The sequence below is a fragment of the Cydia pomonella genome, chromosome 5 (genome assembly GCF_033807575.1).
Source record: "Cydia pomonella isolate Wapato2018A chromosome 5, ilCydPomo1, whole genome shotgun sequence".
NCBI classification, from domain to species: domain Eukaryota; kingdom Metazoa; phylum Arthropoda; class Insecta; order Lepidoptera; family Tortricidae; genus Cydia; species Cydia pomonella.
Genome location: NC_084707.1, coordinates 6,161,149 through 6,179,015, shown reverse-complemented (window position 1 = coordinate 6,179,015; position 17,867 = coordinate 6,161,149). Strand labels below are relative to the sequence as shown.

General features: G+C 36.1%; 1 protein-coding gene across 3 annotated transcripts in view; it reads left to right on the top strand.

Moving 5' to 3' along the window:
* Positions 1-6,367, top strand: part of LOC133517609 (uncharacterized) — a 214,972-nt gene extending 208,605 nt beyond the window's left edge. For all 3 annotated transcript variants that reach the window (XM_061850952.1, XM_061850950.1, XM_061850949.1), the window contains one exon: positions 4,711-6,367. Coding sequence is in view for 2 of the 3 variants with exons in the window: in XM_061850950.1 (XP_061706934.1) it covers positions 4,711-4,795 (85 nt within the window). In the remaining variant the exon portion in view is untranslated. The remainder of the gene's footprint in view (positions 1-4,710) is intronic.
* Positions 6,368-17,867: the final 11,500 nt, after the last annotated feature.

Genomic DNA, 17,867 nt, shown 5'->3' with positions numbered 1-17,867 from the left:
ATCACGCATGTACACGTTATGCATAATAATAGCAACAAAGGTATCAACAGGTGGCAAGTTGAAATGCATGCAACATGCATTTTGAAAAAAGGGCATAGTTTGGAAGTAGTTTAATTTTTCATATTTCGCCATAGTAGGATTTGACGCAAGGCTAATTGAATTGATTAATTTTTGAAGACGCAAGATGACGATGAATACTCCTAGCGTGGGCGTACTTTAACTTAGCAAAACTGTTGGCAGTATTGGTAGAAGTAACTTTTTCATCTTAAAATTGTAGTTAGTCTCTAAAGCTAACCAGAAGGCCTACCGCGAACCACGTTCGACGTGTTGCCTCGCTGTCACACTTACGCACGAATTTACAAGTGCGACAGAGAGGCACGAACGTGGTTCGCGGTAGGCCCTCAGCCGTTGGGTCATCCTGGGCACGCAGTTATGGGCCAAGCTTTCTCGCTCTCGCTCCAAAGCAAAACCCCATCCTATAGACTTACCAAGGTTCCTTAAGCTTTATTTCGGTCTTCACAAGTAAAGATACATGATTTAGACAGCGTTTTTTCAAGATTTTGCAATACATAATATTGCACTAAGTTAAATATTGTTAAAAACATCATCTAAATGGAAGACATGTATGAAACAGTCATTTTTTTCTTGATTTCGGGGTTGGCCCTGTTGTATCATCAGGATTAAATTTGCATGAAAAATTTATGAATGATTTCATTCATAACCTGTCCATGCACTTTTGAATCCTACTGTACAAGACGCTCTGTAATGTACGAATATTACCTACATATATTTAGGTACCTCTAACAAACATTGAAAAAAAAAACACCGCGTAGAGTCAGCAGCAGATGTTTGTTTACAAGAACGAGCTATAATAATTAATAACTACTATCTTATTAGACTCGCCCTTTCGAGCTTCTGATTAATCTCATTATTTCGTAATTGGCTACTGAGTGTTATATTATATTACTGATTTGTTCATGTGTTATCTGACATAGATCAACAGATCAACACGTTACTTTATACTTATGGAAATCGGTAGCGTGATAACGATGATAAAACTAATATTATAATAATTGTCATGTAAAAAACTAAAATGAGACGGAATAATGAGAGGTAAATAGGAGGAGAGAGTAAGTTGTTAAAAATAAATCTTATTAGAATAATTACGTAGATTTATTACATACATTAGATTGTATGTGGCGTACTCGAAACAGAGGCCTGCTCAGCAGTGGGCGATAAAAGGCTGATATGATGATGATTAGATTGTGGTAAGTAGAAAAGATAGTAATATATGCAAAATATATGGGGCATATAGTAATATATGCATAATATATATCCCCCGCCTTCTTTTGGTAATTAGTAATTACTCACGTTTAACGATCGTGATTGAATTAGATGGGTCTACAGTTAGAGTTATCCGATTGTCACGTCTCTTATAAGTAGAACTTAGAAGTTGAGTCCTTCAATTGATCTGATACGTCAGAGAATGGTATTTATTCCAGAATTTTATATAATATATTTTTTCCAGAATTTTGATCATACATAATTTATACATAGATAAACAAAATTCTTTACAAATTGGAACCTGAATTCTAAAATGGAAAACAAAAATGGGAAAACTGAATTTGGTAGTAAAGTGTCAATTTATGATGCAAAGTGAATTTTACATTCGGAACGTAACACTCATGCAGAAGTCCGAGTGTTTTTTAGAGTGCAATAACACCAGTCAATTCTAATGTAACAATCTGTACCCCTAGTGTAAATTTATTCGATAGCGAAATGGGACGTACGCGTTTGCGTTAAGTCTCATTTTGTATGGGATTTTGAGTTTCCAAAACGTCCCACTTGGTGCGCTGTGTCTAAATCCCATACAAAATGAGACTTAGCGCAAACGCGTACGTCACGTGACACTATCGAATAAATTTACACTAGGGGTTCTGTTATGATTTTGAACGACCTTGGCGATCGTCTTATTCATATTTACGTTTGCTTTGAAGACGGTGCTTGTAGTGTAGGGGATACATACGACAGAGCGAATTTCTTTTTTCGATTTTACTTTTGCCGGATCGCATTCTTTCGTAGTTTATGAGTGAAGCTTACAGTTAAGCTAAACTTCCACTAATCCAGCTTGAGTGGACAGTTTTTCGTACTTGTTAGTTGTTGCATAGGCTCCAAGTTTGTAATCTCAGTTTAACTTTCTTCGAGTTCGAGATACGACTAACGAGTTTGGACTGTTGCAGTTGGGATTCATTTACTGCCTCAATTTTAAACAAAATTTGACTTCGAGCTTAAATTAGTATTTAAGTAGTACGTTCGGAAACGTGAATAATTTAGACGACAACTACATACCTATATGTACCTAAACAGCAATGTGGATGTGGCTTTAGACTCTGGTTTTTCAGGTTTAAAAACAACATACTTCACTCATTCTTATCGTATTGCAAATGGGAATTAACCGCGGCTTTTTCTCCTATATAGGTAAAGATCATTTTTAGTATTTGAACAATAAGTATATTTAATATTTGTGACTCTGCCATTTCTGAAACTGATGGTCATTTAATTTAATCGTGTCAAGGGTACCTACTCGAAAATTCTGTGCAGCCTTGAAAAAAGAAAAAACTCACACTAGGTTAACGAAGTAAAACAAAGCCCATCATATTACCTCATATTGCCTCAACTTATTTTTTTAATATCTTCCATTCCGTTACGTCTTATTATTGCACGAATGTTTTCGAAACTCAAAAGAACGAGGAACTCGCAAAAGCCACGAGATGTTTCAGGCACGCAGTCACAAACAAATTTAATTGCAACAACCGACTGACCTAATTATAATTTTGCGAAATTCATTCTCATTAAAAACTTTTAAATTCATCTTTCACGTTAATTTATTAATGGGATGTCATGTTTGCGTAATAAAAGTTTTAAGGAATTATGAATAATTTGCGGTGTTTTTATGCTGATAGGTTATAATTTGTTTTTCAAAGAATTCGTGGGCTGTGGCTTAATTTAAATTTATGAGGTAAAATTTTGACGTCGCGCTGTAACCGGTCGCTTCTAAATTTATTTTGCCGACAAATTAGTCTAAAAGTCATATGGCACTTTGAAAATTGTAATAAAGCAGATCTTTGCTTTCACCAAAAATGCAATTAAGATTGATTTTTGGTCTTTAAAGTCGTCGTTTCTTCTCATAACATTGTATTAATATCTTTAATTAATGCGTTATGTGTTTAAAAATGTTCAAGATTGATTGAACATACTAATGTTCTGTGAACCGTCAACAAAACTATTAGGTTATATAGATATACGTTCGTGATAGCATGAATTGATTTTTTCAAAGGGATTTATTTAATGATACATTAAGTATTGCACAATATAAGAAAGTACAAATGGCAGATTAATGCCACAAGGCATTTTCTACCAGAAGGTATTTAAAGTGCACTCTTAAAAATGTTTCTGTAACTAAGTGTTAGGAGTAGATAATTAACTATCAGTCTATTAACCATTGAAAAAGTATAAAGTATGGAAGGGAGAGGCAAGAAACAGAAACTCCTTAGGGAGAATTGTTGCAAAAGTGTCCAGCTATCAGCTATAAATAATAGTTCCAAATCTCTCCAGAGTAGCGCTAGAGTAGCTAAGAACCTAGGCGTTATTGACGGAGTGAAGTGCGCTGTCTATGATTAGATTTTTTTCTCAAGTATGCTAGGTATTGTAGCGCCACCTATTTATGGTTTATTGTCGGACACTTTTTGGTATATGGAGATTTTGTTCCTTGCTTCTACCTTCCATAGTATAAAGTATCAAAGTTTTTTTAATGTCACAGGCAGCTTGTTAGATGCGTTTCTGAAACGTCCGTGTCAATAAAAATAAAATATCAATTCTCGATAGTCGGGAAGTATTTTACAATTAGCTATTTTATTTTCTGCTACAATTATCCAGTTATTAGGTTAGCCGCAACCGCACGATTACTCGTACTCGACCCGCCGCTCCGACGCCACCATTTACTTTTAAACGCTAAACTTATAACTTACTTAATGCATTTTCAATAATCTAATCAACCTTCTTGAGAGTTGATTGATTCTGTCTCGGCCTAATTAATTTAATTTTTCCATCGGATTATACGAGTTAACTTCCAGTACCTAATAATTTTTGTTTCAAGTTAAAATTAACTTTTTGTTCGATAAAATTAAGAGAGGCAAGGATGTGTTTGACATCTGTTAACTTTCGGAGTTTGTTAATTTAAGATCTTTGTGCGTTTAAGTCTTCAGAAGGTTAAAACGTGATAATTTCCGACTTACGATTAATCACGGTGCTGAATACTCGTCTAATGAGATTCGTCTCAACTTTGTATTTAATTTTACGTGTAATTTCAAAGTACTTATGGGTTATTTCTGTACGTATAATAGGCAAATATAAATCGAAACCATAGCTAAAATTAGCGCGAGACTTCATTTCTTAGTATAAGCCTTTAAAGCTAATTTTAGCGTTGTAATATTGCGAAGTGCTGATTATCTTGATTGTAATGTTGTAATCGTATTGCATTTTCATGGGTAATAAGTAGAATAAATTAATTCAATTGTTCATATATTTATCCTTTTATTAGGGTTCCGTAGCCAAATGGCAAAAAACGGAACCCTTATAGATTCGTCATGTCCGTCTGTCTGTCCGATTCTGTCACAGCCACTTTTTAATATTGTGTTTGGTTTGTTACAGAAAAAATGATGACCTCGACGACGAATTCAATACCATCCCACTGAGCGTCAACGGCAACATTCACAGCGCGGGCAACGCGGTTTAAACAAACACAATCAAGGGAGATTACACGTTAGACTTTAAAATCCTGTTATAAATTATCTTTGACGTTCCCACACCATAATTTGTCGTTCAAAATACATGTAACTACAATAACTACATCAGTTAGTTAATTAATAATATATGCGCGTCCGCACGCGGTATGATTTATATGTCGCGGCTGACACCGCGACCTGTTGTTGCCCGTGGCAGTGTGTGTGAACGGCCTAATTATGGCAGCTTTTATTTAAAATGTATAGACATTTCAAACAAATCAAGAAAAAGAAATTATCCAATTACTGCAAAAACATTACATTATTTAGATTCGATGGCCTTAATTTAATATCTCAACAGGCCTGTTCTTACATTTTTCATTATGTGCTCCTGTGGACCTGTGCTATTTGTATATTGGGTTGGCTAAGATTTTAATGAATAGTATCCATATTCCATGATAGGAAGTCGTTTTATTGCTTAGTTTTAAGATATTTAGCCAATCAGACTCGGAGGTTGGGTCGAAAAGTCGCCTTTCAGTAATTTCAGATTTCACATCAATGATCTTTGTGATAACTATTGGAACGTATAAATGATTGTAAAGAATACTTAAAAGATGCAGCTTAAAAGAGGCATTATTATATGGAAAGCTGTTAAACATGGAACTGACAACCTTTTCAAATGTTTTTCGTGTAATCTCTCAAAGGCAGCTGGATGAAAACGCGTTGGAAATCGGACAAAAGCATCGATTCTAGTCGCCGCGTGTGCGAGCGGCCTTAGGTTTTAAGTTACCCTATTTACCCTTTAATTACCTCAGTTAGACTGTCCAGCCGATTTAGGGTGAATTCAGAAATTTAAACCAATCAAATTGTTACAAGGACAACGGAAAAATGGACCAACCGACGTTGGTATAGGGCCTTTTATTGTTTCATTTAAAGGGGTTTCATATTTCAGTTAATGACTTAATGATACAAAGTCCATTTATTTATTAATTCACGGTATCTTTCAAGCTGATGGTTAATTCTCGAAAGCTATTGTAAATTAAGTAAGTATTTATTTATTTGGCTAACCGAAGCTTATAATATGGTAGCAACAAAATCGAATTATATGAATGAATTTTAATGTTCATAACCATGACTATAGCTAGTTTAGTTCTTTTTCATGTCATAATAGAACCGTGGCCCTATTTACGAATACTGCATGACTAATATTTTTAGTCATAGCTGGCAAAAAGGCCTTTTTTTTTTCTTAGAGCACTTGTCAAAAAACAATGTTTCCAATGTAGATTTTTTAAATAAAATATACTTTCATCATTGTCCTTTGTTCCGTAAATTAGATAGTATTCTCAATGGATTATTTTCAAATAGCTTAGATGTTAAGTAAGGACTGATATGATGTAAAAATACTCTTATTTTTTTCAGTCGCACATCTGTCACTGCCTTGTTTCTCATAGTAAGTCAATTAAGAAGTTGTTGGCTCTAGTACTGTGCTAAGTATTTATGATTTCGTTTCGTCTCGAAATTGTTGATGTTTTTGTATTTGGCTAAGTCTGTATAGATTCAGTAATGAATAAAGCACTTTACCATTATTGTGTTATTTTATTTGTCACGAACTAGATCAACGATATTTCAGCCGATTATAGTTTTTGTTTTCACTTTATCATCAGTAAGTAGGACAGCTAGTAAATAAAAATAAAAGAAACAATTCTTCTCTTGTCTTGGCGAATTTTGTTATTTGTTGATTGTGTGGTCGGCATAAAGCCTTTAAGAGGAAACATTAGTGGTCATTTTTCCATACAAACGTTCTCGCCATTTTGCTCTCTGGATTTTGGGCTTAGATGAATATTTTTATAAGAGTTCAATATTACCAGTAGCATTTTTATAAGAACTAGGTTAATTCAAAAAGCGCTAAAAATGGCCAAATAAATGCGCCGTAACTTGGCCATTTTTGGTGTTTTGCCGATTTTGTATGCTAGGCGTACAGACAGAAAAGCGGTAAAAATAAACGACAAAATCAAAACGGTCAGACAGAAATAATTTATTTTTCATTCCGTTCCCAAAATTTCATTACGATTGGTTATGTTTTGGAGGAGGAAAATGTCAAGAACAAAACCTCGATTACTAAGACTTTTACGCAGGACTTTTTGCCTATAAATATAAATTGTAAATAGTTTGTTGGGATGGTTTGGACACGTGGAAAGAATGAGTGAAAGAAGGTTAACAAAGAGAGTGTATAAGGGAGAAGTAGAAGAGGGAGCTGGAAGGGGTAGACCTCGGCGGACTTTCTCTGATCAAATCGGAGAAATCCTGAAGAAAGGCCAGGTCAAGAGCACCCTAAACCGACGAGCGTGTATGAGGAATGTCATGAAACTGCAGGGAGGGGAAAGAGGTATGTCAGGATCGTAGCAAGTGGAAATCCGTGGTCTCTGCCTACCCCTTCGGGAAATAGGCGTGATTATATGTATGTATGTATGTATGTATGTATGTAAATAGTTTTTCTAAAATTACTAACTAAATTAAGCACCCACATTCGAGAATTTTTGTTTTGCTCTATGGTTGACTGGTAGAGAATGCCTTAAAGCATTAAGTCCGCCATTTGTACTTATTTTTATTGTGCAATAAAGTTTAAATAATTTCTGGTATTTCCTCTTAAAAGGACAAGCAAATCAACCAGATCGCAACCCCGAATGAAAAACCCTTACAAATTATAGCATTACAACAAAACTCTAAGAATACAAAGAGTCGTACCTCGAGTAACGAGGATTTGCCTCGATTTTCTAAACACTTCCTTTTACAACCTTTTCTTTTCCCCAAATCCAGTTCACGCTACAATTTCCCTTTCGGCTTCCCCGGAAATATGACAAACTGCGAAGGGGTGAGCAGGAGTACGTAAACGGAACAGAGTGACAGACCTAAACGAACGCAAAATTTTCATGCCAAGTGCCACGTCCGTGGTGCTTCTACAGGATAAGTAGCCATGACTTCAGTCCCTCACAAGGGTAAAAAAAGGTGAAGGTAAAAATAAAATGAAAATTTGGTTTGTAAAATTATCCTTTGTGAGGTGAAACTTTTTTTTAATGTCGCTGCCAAGTCAGTACAAATTTAGCTTTGTTGAAGTATATTAGTGCATCCTTTGCCAGCTTCTTAGAATAAAAATAAGACGGAATGTCCGGTTTCAGACTTTGCGTATTTACAAAACCCTTGGGGTACTTTCTGAAGTACTAAGAAGCTGAAAATTGGTATGTAAGATAGTATTAGTACACAAATAACAAAAAAATCTAAAACTTGAATTTTTTGCCCCTAAGGGAGTGAAAAGAGGGGTGGAATTTTGAACGAGGAATCAATAACCGATGAACCGATTTAGTTGAAATTTGGAATGTAGATAATTTTTGTTATGGGTGAAAAATGGGGAATGGGCGTTAGGGGGGCAAAGGGGGTTGAAATTTGTATGGAGAGTCAATAAAAAGCAGATTGTATAAAAGATACGTATTTCAGAATTTTTTGTAAATCAGGTTGGGAGCAACCCTTTAAATTAGGGGATGGAAGATTGTTATAAGCAGCTTACATTTAGAAATCCCACCAACAATATTTTCAAATAAAATGTTGCCAAGATGAAACATAAGGCTCGCACTGTTTAAAAGTTATCAGATCTCATGTACTCGTAGAGCCAAGTTTCTAACTCTACAAGCACACAGACTCTACATCTTAGTCAAATTATGTGGTTTGGCCGTTTCGTTACTACAAGAACTATTGTATTATAAAAAATAATGAATAGTGATACATTTTTCACCTTACGCCCATGTGACGGTGGTGGGATACAGCTTTTCGTATTATCCAGTCCGCTAACCTAAGAGCGTTTTCACATTATACGATCCGTAGAGTGAAAGTCGGATAAAAGTAGAATGTAAGACAATGTGTCCTATGGTTTTATCTATTCATTTAATAAATCATTATTACTAAAAAACGATAAATAACGCAAAAAAAGGCGGACTTGATATGATATGGCACTCCCCTACAGCTGTTTTTATCATAGGCACTTTCCGAAATCTGATATCGGAAAGGCGCTTCTGATAGTTTCAGTCATGCCGGAGGCCCCCAGTCAGCTGTCGGACCAGTAATATTTGTTTGTATGCGTATGTGTAGGCATAATGTTTGTTGTTGTGTGCGTGACCACAAAAGACGACGCTTCCGTGGCCTAACTACGCGGCTGTGGGATCCCAGGATCCGAAAACACTCAAAATGTTTTGGTAAGCTCAAAGTGGTCACGTTATTTCATTTGTGTTATGCCTCTTTCATACTTCTGAAATACACGTGATGGTTTCTCTTTTGCACACATCGTTGTCTAAGGTTTGAAAAAACACTATAAGAAGCTGTCACTCTATTACGTTATTTATTCCTGTGAAACGAACGCGGTCGGCTGGAATGGGATTCATAAGGAAAACACACTTAAGAAAACTGGGTAAGTAGGTAAGTAATCCAAAAAAACGTCGCTATTGATTCCGAAATACGTATACAGGGCTTTTCTAACTAACGAACTTGGCAGTAAAAATATTCGTAACCAAGCGGTAAGAGCGTGCGGCTTTCAATCCGGAGGTCGCGGGTTAACACCCGGCTCGTATCAATGAGTGTTTCGGAACTTATATACGATATATCATTTGACATTCACCAGCCCCTTTTCATTGAAGGACTTCGTGAGAATACCGGACCAGTTGCCAGTCGCAAAAGGAGCATTCCATGAAATTGTCTACCGTTACCTCGTACAAACGTGAATTTTCTGAAGATTTATAGGTACAGAGTTTCCTTTTCTGTGACTAATAGTCAAAAATATGCACAGAAAAATAATCGCCTGCTTTAAATGCCGAAAAAAGTTGCAATACAGGATAAAATGCGTCCGTACGGGACAGCCCGTGGAATGCTCCAAAAACTAGTGTCTACGCAAATTCTTGGAATTAGTGGCCAAGCGGACCTCAGGCTCCCATGAGCCATGGCTAAAAGCAGGGTCCTAATGCTGGCCCACAATGCGGATTGGGGACTTCACATACACCTTTGAATATCTTCACAGTTGTAGCAGGTAGTATGCAGGTTTCCTCGCGATGTTTCTTCACCGAAATGTACGTAAATAAAAAAATCCGATAAAGTTACCGACTTTAAGTCTTATTACCAGCTCCTAACTCTTCATATACTCATATTTTTAAGAGGGAAGAATAGCTTTGCGATCCTAGCGAAATAACGGTTCCATAAAATTCCATTCGGGAGAAAACGTTTTCCACTAACTAAATCTTAACCCCTAAACTTTCTTAATCTTTACTTTGATTTTGAATGTCGATCGCTTCAGCATATTGTATTCTAGGTTTATAGGTTTCGCTTTTGTTCTTTTTTGGCAATATTGAAAAAAAGGAAAACCTATAAACCTAGTTTTTCATTGTGTCAACAACATATTAAAAGATCACGGAGAATGAAAAATATTTATAAATGGAAAAACGTTTTCACGTGGTATACTTCCTTCTTAATAAATTGCAACTTATCTTACCCATTATATAAACCTGCACTTTACAACTAGGTAGGAAAGCTTTTATTTATAGGTACGAACCCGATACTGAAGCCGCAGGGAAACTTGTACTTTGCGCTCTTGAAATATTATATGCACGAGAACAGGAATAGAAAACTTTCCGTTGTTCCACAACTCCTGATAAGGAAACATGATACTTTGTTTTCTTAAGGAATATACTGAATTGTATAGATCTTCTGCTCATGACTTCGTCTGCGGGGAATGAAGATGATGATAAAAACTGTCCGATGTCCTTCCCCGGATTTCAGACTATAGACATACCAAATTTCATCTAAATCGGTTCAGTGGTTTAATCGTGAAGAGATAACAGACAGACGGACAGACAGGGTTATTTTCGCATTTATAAAATTAGTAAATGCAGAGTTCATTTCACCGTTATGTAACAATGCTTTATCTCAAATGAATTATACAGTGTGGAAAAAAAATGGGCCAGGGATCCCTCCAGCAAATTGTTAATTTCTTTTGAATGCAGTATTGTTTCTTTTTAATAGTAAAATAATGTTTCCTTTGAGTAAAAGTGCATTGGGGTAACTTCGTGCGGGATGTTGAAAATCGCTAAAATCTATTAAACCAGAAATACTTTTTTCTAGTTTCAAAATTAACCTTCATTCGAAATCCGTTGCACCTTATTAATTTATTTCACTTTGAAACTCAGAACTTTATCAAATAATAATATAAGTACCTATACATTTCCCAAAACACCGGTAAAAAATATTCGGTAGAATAAATTCGTTGTATTTATTGTGCATGTTGTCTGCCTCTACATTTAATCAATTGTTTATTTTTCTTGTATCTTTTTACTGAGGTGTGCCAATAAAGAGTATTCTATCGATCTATCTATCTCTTCGATGTATGGCATACTGCATGAGAAGAGAAATTAATGAAATAAATATACGAGGTTATATATATTGGACGCCTAAAAATTTTGTAACGGCAATTTATTTTACATGTGTTTTATTGGATTAGTCATTTTAATTATTATTTGGCAATGATTAGAAAAATATAAAATCCCGAATATTTTCTCGAATACCTATCCCAAAAAGTTTTTTTATACTACGTCGGTGGCAAACAAGCATACGGCCCACCTGGTGGTAAGCAGTCTCCGTACCTATGTACGCCTGTAATTCCAGATGAGTTACATGCGCGTTGCCGACCCAAACAGTCCTCATTGAGCTCTGGCAACCGGCAGGAATACAACACTATGAATGCTCTGCTCTGCGGGTCCAATACAACGATGCCTTCAGGGTGCTGTTGCGGCTGCCGCGATACTGTAGCGCGTCCGGGATGTTTGCGGATGCGAGCGTGGACGGTATCCACGCCATGCTCCGCAAGCGTTGCGCCGCGATGCTTAGCAGGGTGCGTGACAGCCGCCACAGCCTCCTGGCCACAGTGGCAAATAGATGGGACAGTGGCCTTTTGAGGCACTGGTCCTCCCTGCATGTCAGTTTTAACAGGAAATTTAATTTAATGTAATGTTTGTTATTATTTATTAATATTTAATTTTAATTTTTATTTATTCAAGTCTAATAGTATTTAATTTATATAATTGTATGTTAATGTTATTTAATTTTAGTTCTAATTAATTAACTTTATAAATTATGGATTGTCAATTGTCTGAAATAAATGTTTTTTTTTTAAATTTTTAATTTATGAGTAGGCTCTAGTGTTATTTGGCTGCAGTTTTCTGTAAGGTGGAGGTACTTCCCTAGTTGGGCTCTGCTCTAGATCTGAAATGACATCCGCTGTGCTGTGCCCTACGAGACAAAGCGAGATGACGTTCTTCACAACGCTCATACCTCTATTTTGGACGTAGTTTAAGGACGTACCCGGGGCCGGGTATTTAACGATGATTTTCTAGATAAATTCCTAGAACTAATTTGAGTTTTAGAGCGTTTCACAGAACATAGGTGGGTCATTCTCAAATTATATGCCTGCAATCAGACTCAACTATATCTAATATGGTTTGACGGAGTTTAGACGCAGGCACACAGGTAGATTGCATAGGTACAGTACAACATTCGAATATTCCTTTCTTCCTCTACAGACGGGTAAAGAGGACATACTTACCTACATAGTACATTTGGTACTTATAATGACCAACGTAAAAACAAAAACCATTTTAATTTTAAGTTGTTTGTTGTGAGCGTTCCGACTGAACGTCTAGCCACCATCAATGAGAAGGAGTTTTGGCCGAAGGGTGTCAAGTTTCGGCGGTTCCGCGGCCGGCTCCCTGATCCTGCGGGGTGCGCAAGTTCACAAACATAATGCGATTTGTAGTGTTTATTTTTATATTACGAGTATGTCTGCTAGTTTTAAAGTATTTATCTATAGGCCATTATTTGCCTGAAATAACGTTTTCCATTTCATAAATTTAATATTGCTAATTATGTTCATATTGATTGTTCATATAGTTTCATATTAAATAAGTTAGACGAAAAATGACAGAATTATTGCAGTCACAGAGCAGATTGAATGATCCCAATTTCCCGATATTGAATAACTAATGGCACCATATTTATTAATAAGACCGATAGGTATTCTGCGTATCCTCATCAAAATGTTTTAGTTGTAGTATTTTTACTCGTTTAATTGTATTTTATAAATAAGCTGATTTTGTCACACTTACTCGATCATTTACTAATTATAATAAGTAATAGTAACTTGTTATAATTTATCCAAAAACTAGTATTGAATTAAGTCTAAATATATATGTATTATTATTTTATTTGTTGTTTTATTCGTGCGATTCATGTCTTAATAAAATTATTAAGAAAATAACCTACTATTAATTAGCCTAAAAACGAGAAACGAATGGCAACGAACACAATCGTAAATATAATGAAATAAGTAGTATAATTCGGTTATTATAATTAATACGTTCCATAAGGGTAAAGAACGTTTTAGATATAATCTACACGATGTCACGCAAAACCACGACCTGAAGGAACTTAAAGATCCTTAGAACAAAATGACATAATAATTTAAGGAAATGTTACCCGTTAAGTCCTTTTACGAAGACGGAAGAGAAAATTAGCCCGATACATGAGAACGCTCTTTCGCTAACGCATGCTTTTGCGGATACAATCTGCTGTTATTATACTTACATGGAACGGCATTTTAGCTTAACTATGAACCCTGTTAGCTAGCTTAAAAAACAATGTCTCTATAAAAAGTTAGTAAGGCCCTCAGCACATGGAAAGTAAGCGTAAGCGTATCGTAAAAACGTTACGAGTCGAGACGCGTAGAGATCTGGGCACCAGGCGTCACGTAAGCATAATTATTTTATAAGTGAAATACGATCTTACATTTCGTCAGATAATTTTTTTTTATTGATTATATCAGTTTTCGATTTTTACGCGTGTATTACGCTACGCCTCTCGTAATGATGACAGAAATCTCATACGATGACGCTTCGTGTGCGGACTTGTTTGAAGTTGTACGTGCGCGTAGTATTCTCGTTCTACGCGCGTATTACGATACACTTACGCGTCTCCTACGCTTACGCGCCATATGCTGAGGACCTATGAGTTTCTTAGGTATGTTGAGACAACATTCTATAGTTATAATTAATTGTTGAATTTCTGATCAGTGGTAATGGTGAACTTTGGCCTATTAGAGAGCTGTGAAATGCCATTCTGTAAAAAACCTTATCTATTTCTTAACTTAAGTGTTTAGGTACAAGAAATCATAAAAAATGACAACAACACATACGCATTGCTTAAGTAGGTGATTTTAAAACATTAATATTATTTTTTAATTTTACTTCGACAACGTCTAAAATACTGAATATAACCTTTTACCCTTTTTTGGCGGATAGGTAGTTTAGTTACATTCCTGCAGTGGTGATCAAAATTAGATAAACAGACATCAGTTTTCCATTAAATTCGCTGTATAAATGCAAAATTTAAGATTTTTCGTTTTAACTGTACCCCCCCCTTACCACACGTGGGGCTTACTTCCAATATTTAAGGACCTCTGAGCACCCGCGACCCACATTGATTGCGGAAGTAACGGGCCTATTAAAATGTATTTACAGCCAGAATTAAGCTAACAAGCTGCTTTCTTGGCGTGAGGAAATTATATTTTCTGGCGGGGCAATCAAAATATGACGTGTGACACGTAAGCAAATTAATTCCTTGGTGTGGTTTTCGAAGTTGGTAAGTACCTATGTGAATTTAATAAAGTATAGCTTTATTTACATAATAAATATATATCAAGGGATTACTATTAATAACTACCTTTAATCTAAAATAGGCCCTTGAGGCATTGTACCAAGGATGCTGGCGGCATAAAGTATTAAGCACAAAGGCTCAGTTTCATTAGGCGATAACTAGGTCAATACAGCGTGCGGTGACTCCTCGCAGGCGATACAATGACTAGTGAAACTCACTTCATAACTCGGTCAGTATATGATACAACATGCCGTGACTACCCGTAGGCGGTATAACTACTGAAATTCATAATGATACCCTGAAAAATCGTTATGAAAAATATCCCCCACCCCGCATGGGCTATCTACCAATGAAACTGAGACTAAAATTATTTACAACAAACCAAAACAGTTGGCAGATATCTCTGCTGCTACCTGTAAATAGGGTAAGTTTTAGGCTAAGGGGTAAAAATCATTGGGACTTCGGATAAAAAAATTCAAAGAGGCTGTGTTCAGATATTTGTAAATACGTTGGCCGCTTCAACATATCTGATGGCGACTAGCTAGCTGTACTACTTTGTTTGAAAGACGGATCACTTTACTAGCGTTGTCTTGTTTATACGCTATGTAGGTAAGTTTTGAAAGAGCTTAGTCTAAGCGTGGTTGCAAACCTCTGGTTGCGTACTTGAAAGTTGTAACGGTTTTGTAAGGAAACTTACCGGCGCTTCTTTCAGACGCATTACCTTTCAAGTATCACGAAAAAGTGTGGATTCTTATCCACACTTTAGTAACGTTGCACTTTGTATAAATGCAGAAAAACAATTGTTGTTTCTTCTGTTTCTGAAAGATATGGATTCTTACTAGAACCTCTATATTTGTTGTGATAATCGGTCACAAGTGTCCCAATATACTTTCGGACTGAACGGAATTCATGGGCATTCAATATTATAGCCCATATTACTGAGACTAAATTGAGACGATTTTAACGAAACCTCAAGACTTTTATTAAGGGCCACCACACACTATCGTCTAGTCAACGCTATAGAAAATAGCGTCGTTGCACAGTTGCGCCAACGTTGCGTCGCGCAGCAGCCATAAAGTTAACTAGACGCCGACGCTTGGGAGACGCTAGTGCGGGGTGGCCCTACGCCGTGCGAGGTGTAGAGACTGCTTATGGACACTAACTCCTCCTCTCTCCTCCTCCTATGAGGTATGTGTATAGTAGGGTCTCTCTATAGAGACCCTACTATACACAAACGTCTCCCGAACGGAGCATCGGGGTCTAGTCAACTCTATCTACGGCTGCTACTCGAGTTGGCGTTGTACGTACCGACGTACCGGGAGAGAGGGACCTTAAATATATAAATATGAGAGTTCCTGCGCTACGACGGTCATCCCTACATTGACCTTAGGTAGATATAATATATTATACAAGAATGGTGTAAAATTTTACATGAGTCAACGCGTAGCGGTTGCTGCCGCGGAAGTGGCAGTCAACCCGCGATAATTTAGAATAATTACTCCATTGTGGTCCAATCCGTACATTTTAAGGGTATGGTTTGAGGTTCCGAATATATAGTCCTCCTCATCGTTTTCAATGACGGCGACCCTAAATAAACACATTATGGACGTTGTCTAGCATGAGCCCTAATGTGGCTGGCCAGGCCGAACTTGCTCTTAAATACTCTATTGCACGCGTGACAATAAAGTTGGCCAGCTGCGTTGAACGTGTACACGAATACTCCTATCGCTGACGCTCATATAACAAAACAAGTATTAAACAAATATATCGTAAAACTAGTATTTTTTTTTCACAAATAAAATAAAATAATCTCTTTAAACCTCGCCTTATTATGAAAATAATAATCGTATCTTCACAGTAGCAAAGAAACTAACGAAACATTATAAGCTGTAAAGTATTAATAAGAAATCGGCATGATTTGAAAATATATGATTTGATATTTTAATTTAATTTATTTTTATTTTTATAACACAACTTTATATATTCTTGTTGTTGCTTTACAACTTTACAATTACTTTAATTTAATTATATATAGACGAAGAATGAAGCATAGCTCCCTTGCCCGTCAGTCGAAATGGGGCATTAGTGTGAAAGGTAGGTAGTTTAAGAAAGTATTTATTCGTATAATATCAGTATCGGTCTATATATTACAAACCTAGTTTCATAAAAACATATGTAATAAATATGTGCCTCTAAGCCTGTAATAACGACAAAATATTCTATATACTAGGAATTCTTCTAAAACCACATTTTAGTCGGCTTCACACAACCCTTTTACGTCCTCAAAGGTGAAAAATAACAATCTTGTCACACATCCTCTTCCCCATTCAACATGTATTTCGCGAGCATTATGGCCGTGACATGTGACGTATCAAAGAATCTTTGGAACTTACTTTTTATCACAAGGCTGTAAAAGCTGTTGACGTATTTCTTTAACAATACTGACAGTAAGAATATTACTTAGGCCATAGATAAATAAGTAACATAGAGTGCTCACTCCATACATCAGTATGAAAAAAAAGTATTATGTGATGTTGCGACAAACGAAAAGTCTAAAACTCAACAATTTTCAGATAATTTTATAACCGGATTAAGCGGAACTCTATTTTGAACTCTTTCTGCTTGTAATATTAGTTGTAAATTGTTGAGCAATACAACTTTTTCGTCAGTCGCGATACTTACTTGCCACATTCAATTCCGTGACTCGATGCTAGATGTTGGCTAGGAAAATAATAAGCGTTTTGGTACCAAAACTGATGTATGGCGTGAGCAATCTATGTTACTTATTTCTCTATGCTTAGGCATAGGTATACATATTTCTTATATTTATTGTCGCTGTTGGAAATAGACTGACTAAAAAATAAAGGGGATATACACAAAAAGTTTTAACCGTTTACGTTTGCTAAATGATCAAGTAATTGACAGTAAACGAAAATAGTACGTAACATGTTTTTGTTTTGTTTTTCTAATTTAATGTAGCAATGAATGCTAAACTACCTACTTATCCTACTCCGATCCGAACTATGCGGTTGATGTCGTTGTCTTATTAAGTTTGTATATTATAAACTATCTGCATACCTAAGTATCTATTTACAATATTCACTCACCCATCCACAAGATTACAGAGATCCATTCAATACTCTAAAAAGCCGAGAATTGCCGATCCAACGTTTTTCTCCCAAGTCGTTACTTAGCTTCACCTATCCCCATTTCGGGGTCGTAAACAGCGGAGGGATGATCGATTTTGCCATGAAGCAAACATAATCAGACGAAACAAAAGCCCACGTAATATTCAAATGCATTGCTGGGGCGCTTTGGGCCAGCAATGTCTTATTTATTCACGGCAGG